We start from the raw sequence: 10,254 nt of genomic DNA on the forward strand, positions 1-10,254 counted from the left end.
TATACATCGAGATAATTTCTATAAAATCCACACCAGGCCTCTATTGGAGACCTGTGTTTATTTGTCAAAACGTGTAGCCACACCAGGCTTTTAAAAGAGACCTGCGTCTATTAGGGACCCTGCTTTTATTGGAAGTTTTACGGTATTTTAGGTATAAACCAAAGCATTGTGGTTAATAAAGAGAGAAATAAGGAGAGATATACAAGACAAGAGTTCCACATTCAACTTTATGCATTTTTGAGAATCACACAGTAAACAAAATATGTTATAGTTTAAGCATCAGTGTACTAAATGGGGCAGTGGTTAGTTCATAGGGGTAAAGCCCCCCCTCATCTAAAATAAATTCCACATCTTGGTGGTCATCTTTTAAATCCAATATAGGGACAAAACAACAACGTGCTAATATCTGCTACAACAGCAGAATCCTCCAAACCTGTGAAACATCACACTCATCATCTGATATCTGTCCGTCTCCAGCTATCACTTCATTTCCATTCATTGGTCTTCACTTCTACATACTAGTTACATCCAAAACTCAGTAAAATTGTAATAACTGAGTAATGAAGTCCTGGACATTACACTACAAAGCAGGAAATTAGTATCCACCAACATGGTCGCTACGCTTTCTGCCTGGAAATATTTGTATGGCCCTTTATCATCAGTCCTTAACATCATTCAAATTATAAAAGCAGTGAGTTCTGACAAAATCCTGTGAAATTACAAAACAGGAATTTGATTCTGGGACGTGGGACTGGGCAATGCATGACATGATGGTCTCAAATAACACCAAAAAGCAAATATAATGTTAGTTTTCTACCACTTGAGATTACAGTCTGACTTCCCATCACTGTGTGGTCTAATGGGCTTTTTGAGGCTGTACTAAGACACAACAGTGCTTTTAGCTAAATGCTTACATCAGCATGTTAACTCACTGTTACAATGCTAACATGCTGTTGTTACACAGGTATAAAGTTTACATGTTCACTATCTTAGTCTATTGTGTTAGCATGGTGACATTTGCTAATTAGCACCAAACACAAAGTACAGACAAGGAAAGTCAGCAGGATTCGTCCTCTAGGGACCATTAATGTCTGTACAAAATATATTGGCAATCCATTCAATAGTTGTTGAGATATTACAGGGAAGAACAAAGTGATCAACAGATCCAACATTGCCATCCCAAGAGCCACAAGAAACAAACAAAAATCACCTAAGCATCTATAAACCTATATTCTTCTACATTGCGCAGCCCCAGGACGTACCAACCTGCATGGTTGTAGTTTCCTGCCCTGATCGAAAGTCCAGACATCCGGCACTTTATTTCCATCCATACCTGACTTGCAGAAACCTAAATCTGTTTTGACCAGACCTTCATCCTTCATCCATCTCTGTTTTCCTTCTTTCAAATTCCATCTGTTCCATTGTTCCAGGAATGTAAAAGCCCTATTTATCACAGAGGTTAAACACTGCCTATCAGCGGTGTACACTAAAAGCCTTTGTTTAGAAAAATAGAAAAAAGTACAGCGTGACAAATGAAACAATCTTTTATCTATCAAATTATCTACAGTGCATGCATTCAACACTACATATAGGCTGTCATGAAAAAAGAAAAATCTAATCAAGTAGAGTTGCAAAGTATATAAGGCTCCTTTCTTTCTTTGCCCTATATTTTTCCTTTCTTGTCAACTCACATCCTAGTATGATTTATTAAAAGTGCAAAGATGCCACACCTATTTTACCGTTAAACTATTATAGACCTTTAACAGCTAAATTATACACTATACTGTATCATACATCTTAAATAACCACAACTGATGAAAATGTCATTATATGTCAATATTAGTACTTACTTGACATTGGGATGAATTTTCTTTTAGTAAAACTTTCTTTGCATTCTAAGCTCTAAGTTCTAACTCCAGTATTGGGTCAGGTAGATGGTGATTAAGCAGTAATCAATGACACTTTAAATCTGTTTTCCCCTCAAGAATAATCTACCTCTTCACAGCAGCCTTGACTTTTAAAATTGACTTCAGCTATTCTGCAGAAATCCACAAATGTGGATGTCTATTTACTTCCAAATTCTCTCGTATTATTCATTTTCTCAGAGGCTCCCTCACCTACCTGAGATTGCACCTCTCTATTTTGTGCTGAATAACACAATATTTGCACACATTGCTTATCAAGTTACATATCTGTTTTCTTCGTCGAGCCGAATCCTCTGGCTTTCCTATTGAAGTCCTTTTGTTCATCTTCCTGGCCTTTGCGTTTTATCAGCCCCTTTTCAAACACTGCTGCTATTTTTGTGAGTGGTTTTTCCGCTGCCTCTTTAAGCTTCCTGGCATCAAAACGGGGGCTGTACAACAAAATTGGCAGGCGATTGACAAAAGAGGGAACCTCTCCTTGATATTCTTTAGGGGCCTTTTTGTCTTCTGAATCTTTCTTGCTGGTGTTGATCTGGTGCATGATTCGGTCTTTGGTAGAGAACATTTGAAAGAGGAGGGCGTCCCACATCTTCAACGCTTTGGGACCTTCTTTGTTCGTAACCACCTCCTGATTGGCACATTGGTCTGCTGACGATTTATCATCATCACCTTGATCTGTTTTCTCGTTGCTGCCACTGGAATCGACCTGAGATTTGGGCTCCAGCTGTGGAAACTCAGGTTCCTCTGGCTCAACAACCATGTGTTTCTTGAGCCTTGACCATCCGCTGAGCTTACCCTTTAGGCCTTTTAGCTTCGGGGCTGCTTTGGGCTCAGCGGATGAAGGGGATGTCTCTGTTTTAATGGCTTTCTTGTCAGTTGAAGATGCAGTTGATGTCGCTGACTTCGTGGAGGGTTCGACTGCTTGGGCTTCCTTCGGTGCAGCTGTAGTTTTGGTCCTGTCTTTGAATCCAGTTTTTTGCTGAGATGGCGGTGACGTTCCTCTGTTTGGGGATGGAGCTTTGACTGAGACTGAGGCCTGAGGCAGAGAGGCAGGAGTGGCAGAGTCAATCACAGCGGCTTTAACTACGGACGGTTTCATGACAGTATCTGTTGCAGGCTTTGCGGGGGAAATGTTCTCTACTGGTAGCTCTGTCGAAGGCTGAACATTACTGATGTGTGAGCTAATCTGGACCGGATTGGGGGGAGGTTTTGTTTCTACAGTGGCAGAGGAAGGTCTTGGAACTACCTGTTTAGTGGGAGGTTGTGCTTTTAGAGTAGGTTGGCTGGTTAAAACGGGATCAGCAGAATGAATGGGAGTGCTAGTTTCAGTGTTCAGTGAGGAGAGTTTTCCTTCCTTACTGGAATTTGTTGCTAGGTTAGTTTTTATCTTGTGCTTTTCGGAATGTACTTTTACCTCAGCACTCTTAGCCAGAACCGAAGTGTCCTTAGTGGTGGGTGATTTTATTTCTGCTTTAGAGATATTCTCTTTGATTGACTTAGCAGAGGGCTGAACAGTGCTAGTAGGTGTATTATTTCTAAGAGGCATAATGGGAGATTTTGTGTGGTCTTTTATAATGACTGACGGGGGTTTTGTTTCGGTAGTATGATTTAAAGACACAGAAGTTTGAGGGGACTGGGGTACGGTTGGAGTATACGTTCGAATAGGTGTATTACCCACTCTTTGCTCTGGTAGAGGGGAAGCTCTTGTTGCAGTCCAAGGTTTAGTTACTGTAGCAGGGCTAAGTGGGGCTTTAGTTCTGGTGGTTTCAGCAAGGGGCTGAATATTTATAGCACTGGGGTTATTTAAATCAGTGTGTGAGGCTGTTTGAGCTTTTACAGTGTGAATGTTAGTTTCTATAGATCTCTTCGTCTCAGTGACAGATTGCTTAATCTGTTTCACTCCAGTCTGATAGTTCATTGAATTCACAAAGGGATGAGCATTGTCTCCAGATACGATTTGATTTGGCTTTGCAATGGTTTGCTGATCTACACTAACACTATATATGTTAGCCATGGCATAACCAGAAGAAGAGGAAGTTGTTGAATTTTTTGTTCTTGTAGGGGGACTAGGTACAGATTTATTGACTATAATTGGCTGAATGAAAGGGGATAGCTCTGTTATGGTGGTGGTTTTATTAGTAATATGTGTTGCAGATTGCTCAGCAAGAAGGTTGGCAGTTGGTGCTTTTGAATTTGCGTAGACTTTTGTTTGAGCAACAGACCCAGAAACAGGTTTTGCATCAATGGTTGGCATTGTTGCAGGTCTGTCTGATCTCAGCTTAGGGCTTTTTGGTGTGACGTGCCTCATAGTAGGGCTAGATGGCACTGTAGCTTTACTAACCTGCACAGTATTGAAAGATGTTTGGGATGCTGGGTCTGTCACCACAGGCAAAATAACTTCATTATGAAGCTTGTGGGGAACTTTGGTGTCAACAGCAGGAATACTGACATTGTTGCCCAAATTGGATCTGTTTGACTGTGCAGTTGCAACAGGTCTGCTGTGTTGAATAGCCACTACACCTCCTGGTTGTCCAGGTGAGACCACGTCTGCCGAAGACTTGCTGACAGTTAGCAATCCTGCAGATGGTTTGTTGGACAGTTTGGTTTCAGTGTTAGGTACTTTGTTTCCTTGTGAAAGATTAGATTCTGGTCTCGTTTCAATAACACATTTTGTTTGAATGTTTTCTTCTCTAATAGGTATAGTGGGAAGATGCTCCGTTGGTGTTTTTCCAGTCAATAAAGCTACTCTTCTATTGGTGGGTTGTGGATGCAATTCTGTGAGTACTTGGGAAGGGTAACTGGGGAGTCTGGGCTCTACATTAACTAGGCTCGACAATATTGTGTTTTTCGCAAGGATGTTGAGACTGGTTTCAGTTGCTTGTGTGGCCTCTAGTATAGCTCTGCTTGAATTTGTATAGAAACTTGCTCCTTGAACAACTTTATCTTGGGCACTGGACCCAATGCTATACTGTGTCATCAGAGGTACGTTTTCAGTAGTTCTGGTATACTTTGGGGGCTCTTTTGTGGGCATATTGGAGGTCATATCTAAAGAGAATTTAATATCTAAAAGGTTGGGTGATTTGGGTGCAGTGACAGATAGGTCTGGTTGTCTGGTTCCTGTGGTAGGTTTTCCCCAGTTAGTATTAAAAGTCGGTGTGTTTGGTATACTTGGTGCTTGAGAAGATTTCAAAGAGAGACCATCTCCAGGTGAATGGATCTTATTTTCTAATATTTTGCTATCCATGTGATTTTGAATTTCTATGCTGGGCTGTTGTGGGATTTTTGTGCCTTGGATGGCTGCAGATACTGTGCAGATATTGTACTTTGCAGAACATACAGATGCTGTGACAGGCTCATGTGGCAAAATGGATCCTGTGGTAGCAATAATTGATTCTTTAGAGAATATATTTGAGACTTGGGGTTCAGTTTTTATTTTGTCAAAGATTCCTTCTATATTAGCAGTCACAGAAGGGAAGGTGTTCCCCATGTTTGTTTTATTGGGTAGAGTAAGTCCGCTGCTTGCTTTGATATGCTGATTAACCTCTTCCCTCTGTTTGTGTAAAACAGCTTCAGTAGCCACTATTCCAGGCAGTGGTGTTTCTGAAATCAGTTTGGGGGCTTGTTGTTTTCCTAAGATGAATGCACCATTTATGATGGCACTCCCTGATAATTTGGCCTCTAACTCTGTGACAGGAGACTGAATAACCAGGTTTTTACAATCAGCAAGGTGTTTGACAGGCTTGGCAGTGAGCTGAACATTGACACCATTGGCTGTTGACAGACTAACTCCACCAGCAGTTTGGTAAGACTGAACGGGTGCTAACTCTATTTGTCCTGACTGTTGTGTTGCATTTACAACTTCGGATTCTCCTTTTATAGGCTTTTTCTCATTTTCACCTTTCTCTATGATATCTATCCCTTTTACACTATGCTGTATTTCTGCATTTGAATCGACTTTCACTAAAGGTGAGGAAGAACTCAACAGGCCACTGCTATCAGTCAGGTATGGAGTTGTATTTAAAGCTGCCCCTATAGAAAATAGTTCTGCACTTTGTGTGTGTACCTCACCTGCTTTAGGTATTGGTATTGGAGCCTCAGAGTACGAGGCTTTTGGTGTGGATACATCACTTGTAGATTGTTGCATTGTTTTCTGTGCCAAGCCAAGGGGAAGCTCAGGTTCTATTGTGTCCATGCTAGATGTTTTAAGTGATTGTATTCCAGTACTGTGAGCTTCAGACTGACTTTCCTCAAACAGATCTTTGCTATGTGAGACAATCCGTTCAGAATCCCTTGGAATTGACAGAGGTTGCAAACTGTGAGCAGCAGAAACCTCCATGGACGAGGGAAGATCTTGCTGTCCGTTAAGTTGTTTGGTTGCATCAGACTTTGAGACGTGTAATTCTTCTACAGCTACATCTGACTGTGTTTTGTTTGAAGAGCTTTCCTTAACCCCAGGGGGTACAGGACTGTGATGTGATGTAATAGTCCTAATCCCACCATAGGCAACATACTCAGCTGGAGTAAGCCCATAATACATTGATCGTGATTTGGGCTTTGAGGTTGCTAATGACATTTGACTCTCCAATAGTGACGTCAAAGACTTGCGTGCCTCGACCACAGGAGGATGATAGATGGACAGCAGGGGACTTGGACTTGTTGGGGCTTGCATGGATATCACTGACAGAGGGTTGAGATTTGAAGTATTTGGTACAGTGGAGAAGAATGATGGAACCTTTGGCAAATATGAAACTTCTCTTTCAGAAACTTGGTTTTCTGTTTGTAGTTTTGGGATGACTGGTTCTATTACTGTAGGTTTAACCAGAGCAGAATCAGGTGCAGTCATACTTGATGCCACCTTCTCACTGGGGTACAGCTCAGTATTTATTGTACTCCTTTGTGCATTTTGAATCTCTATCTCTTTGTAATTGTTGGCTTGTTTGATTGAAGTAATGTGATTAACATCAGTCAACTTCAGTTCTTCTGTGGGAGCTGCAGGTTTACTTATGCTGTCAGTTTGAATCGCTGATTTGTGTCTCGGAGCCTCGTTGGGAATTGCAAGAGTTTGTAAACCTTGGGGGGAATTGAAAGCAGGACTTGCAGCAAATAAAAGTGGGTTCGGTTTGGATATTTCATAAAAGGGTGTGGATACTCGAGCTGGTGTGCAAGAGGGAGTTTTAGGTCTTCCACATTGGGACTTGGACACAGACAGTTTCTGATCTGTTTTCACCACTGACACAGCTGCTTTCTCCCTGTATACAGCCGATACCGATGCTCCCTGATTGGCTTGGTTATTTACTGTGAGGTCCTGCATGGAGGGAGGTTTAGAGATCTCATAAAAAGTTGCCTTCGATGTATAAATCCTGGTTTGTGCAGTGTCAGGCCTTGTCTCTTTCGCAGCTTCAACAAGTGATATTTTTGAGGCGGTTATCTCAGGGGACATCTGGCTTGGAACAAAGTTGCCATTACTGGTAGGTCGGGCAGTCCAAGACGATGCCTGGCTCTGAGGGTTGTCCTTTAAACTGGCGTTTGTCTCCCTCTGGCTGGAAATAAAAGGCTGTGTCTGAGTGTTTGAAACTGATAGCAGCAATGGAACAGGAGGTAGGTATGCAACTTGAGAAGGTGCCTGGCCTGGGCCACAGTTGGGGGCGGCTGGGGATAGGGTCAAGCTATGAGTTGATATTTTAGTGCTGGACTGCGACACAGCGACTGCAGGGACTGTTGTGACTGACCCATGGGAATTTGGTGTCATATTTAAATTGAAAACAGGAGGAAGAGGTGGTGCTGGAACCTGCTCAGGTAGTGATGAGGGTGTTGAACCTGAAGGTGGCATCATGAAGGGAGTAACGTCATCGAATAAAAAAGAGGAGCACTCATACAACGGAGCCACCTGCTCTTCACTGATCTGAGCTATGTAGGATTGAGGGGAGAAGCTGGCAGTTTGGCTATAGGTGCTGCTCCAAGGATGAGGGAATGCAGATGCAGAGTTATCATAGAGGGAGCCAAAGGGGAAACCGGACAGTGAAGAGTCTGCAATGTAGACTGAATCTGGTGTCCTTGGTGGGCTGGACTGGTCACTGTGCTCGAGGTCTGTGCTGGCTTCATTGACAGGCGACAAGCAGGAGCGAAAGGGGACGGGTGTCTGAGAGAGGCTGCCTTTTTTCTTGGCACGCTTCTTCTTGAGTTTCTGGAGCCTTGCGTTGTCTTTGCCTGGTTTTGGCAGTAAGGGTGGAGGATACTGCTGGGAAAGGTCAGGATCCAGCCCGTTACTGTAGCTTACTTCCATCAGCATTTCACACTCCTGTAAGACAGATGAGACACATCAGTTTGTTTATCTTTAGCCAGAAATACTAAGCAAAAGTTATTCATCATAATAGGCATATTTGCTTGATAACAAATGCTTCTAACATCATTTGTAGTTAATATTAATTAAATTTTGTCTCATGAAGAGGTTACACATCATCTGGCTAAAGACGTTGATAATGACACTGTTTTGGCATTAGTTTTTATGACTTAAAAGCCAACTAGATTATTAAGACGTCAGAGCAGGACTTTGATGAGGTGCTGGTTGCATGGTGTGATGTTCTCAATCCCTAAGCAGCTGGAAATGTTGAGGAGTTTTTCTCCCAATACAGAGTCGGGCTAGAAAGTACATATTTAATGCCAGACATCTCAGCAGCTGGCCAAATAATAACAGAGTTTGTTTTTTATTAATTATGAATAGATATTAGATTGAGGTCATTAAATCTGTTAGTATGACATGTATAAATGCTGAGCTGTTTTTCTTCTTTTTCAGCTGGACAGTTCTACGAAGATTTGTGAAACAAATGCTGGACTTTTGGATTATGAAGAAAAATCTTTGATACTGCACAAACTATAGCCACTATCACTTCATCATTCTCTGTATTTTAAGCTTTAGGTTGGAAATGTAAATGTTTAAACAATTTCCTGTGACACTTTGGTATAATTTTGCAAAAGGTAGTGAAGCTAATAGTGAGTCTTTTTTCTGTTTATACTGAATAAAAATCTCAAGATAGGCCGTACATAAACAGTAGTACATCTTTTAATACAATTAAATAACTTCAATTAAACCGATTTCTGATGTTTGTTTCCTTAATACTTTATGATGTTTGTTTCCTTAATACTTGATAAAAACCTTGTGTCTTTGTTTCCTTTGTCATTTACTGTGTAGGTGAGCTCATCGTCTTTCCCAGTATAGTGAATTCAGCTGCTTTCCAACTGCACTGATTTAAACCATGCTAATGGCTCTGAGACAAGTCTGCAGCCGGCTTTAGAAAACTATGAGCTCTCATGACATCAGGCTCATTAGCAGGTTTCAAAACTCTTAATTGGGTCCTGAAGATGCTGCATGGCTACAAGAAGCGTCACTCTTGGAAATAGAAAGGCATGTAAAGCTGTTGCTTATGGCGAGGCTACTTTGAAATGATGACAAACTACTTATAGAAATAGTCTCTCAAGGAGACTGTCGGATTTAAAAATGACCTCTGCAGGAAATAAAAGTAAATCCAAAGGAAGGTGATTGACACATACAGGAGGGTGACCAGGTCCATGCAGGGAGGAGGGGTGGTAGCATTTAGCTAATGTTTGGAACTGTAGAAACTTAAAACGTGAGCAGCAGTAAAATGGGTCCAAATTCCTCGGCCACTGACATTACAAGCAAACAATAAGAAGAATGTCAAAGGTCAGAAGCATAATTAACTGATAATAATTGTGACATACATTCCTCTGCACCCAGGATTATGTGAGACAAAATGTATTTAGAAGGGAAATGGAATAAACTGAATCCGCAGAGGGAATTTCGAATGCTTACACAATATCACAATAATTAATATTCAAATTTGACTGATTTTTTTTATGAATCATTGGTTATGTTTACTATATACTATATGTCAACTTGGTTGTTTCGAGTGGCAACATGAGCTGAATTGTTTGCTTTCTGTCTGAATACTGGAGTATCTTTGGGTGACACTAGAAAAGGTCCACGGTCTAATTTTAGACTGAGGGAAATAAGAGCAAACATTCTGACACCCAGCACCTGCTGCCTGCCGTCCTGCACTCACACAAACAGTCCCAGTCTGCTGTAAATCGATCCGAGACCCAAATCCTCTCAGAGCTGCTCCGACTGTGAGCTTAGCCTTGTGTTTCGGGGGCGATGATTATCTTAGATTTTCATGAATGTCATGTTAGCACCAGTTTGGTCTCAGAATTTAGGAGAATTATACCCAACAGGATATTTTCTGTTTGACAATTTCTCTTTTGAATATTTTAAGTTAGAAGCTGCAGAAAACCTGCTGTGAGATGATGCTTGAAATGT

At 41.4% G+C, this 10,254-nt stretch overlaps 1 protein-coding gene and 1 pseudogene across 1 annotated transcript; one reads left to right on the forward strand and one right to left on the reverse strand.

Annotated features, from left to right (window-relative positions):
* LOC127352188 (non-muscle caldesmon-like) overlaps positions 1 to 8,805 on the forward strand; it is a 29,952-nt pseudogene extending 21,147 nt beyond the window's left edge.
* On the reverse strand, positions 210 to 6,098 carry LOC127352180 (proline-rich protein 33-like). Its single transcript, XM_051380363.1, has 2 exons — positions 5,991 to 6,098; positions 210 to 2,958 (listed from the first exon to the last, which is right to left on the reverse strand). The coding sequence occupies exons 1-2, from the start codon at positions 6,045 to 6,047 to the stop codon at positions 2,185 to 2,187; spliced, it is 831 nt and encodes a 276-aa protein (XP_051236323.1). The 5' UTR covers positions 6,048 to 6,098; the 3' UTR covers positions 210 to 2,184.
* Positions 8,806 to 10,254: the final 1,449 nt, after the last annotated feature.

Source organism: Dicentrarchus labrax, unplaced genomic scaffold (genome assembly GCF_905237075.1).
Source record: "Dicentrarchus labrax unplaced genomic scaffold, dlabrax2021, whole genome shotgun sequence".
Taxonomy (NCBI): Eukaryota; Metazoa; Chordata; class Actinopteri; family Moronidae; genus Dicentrarchus; species Dicentrarchus labrax.

Bases quoted from the DNA above. Each gene is read 5' to 3' on its own strand.
- LOC127352180 (XM_051380363.1), bottom strand. From the start codon at position 6,047: ATGTATCCACACCAAAAGCCTCGTACTCTGAGGCTCCAATACCAATAC. The intron at 2,959-5,990 runs GTGAGGTACACA...TCTCTGCCTCAG, and splicing joins AATACCAATACCTAAAGCAG to GCCTCAGTCTCAGTCAAAGC.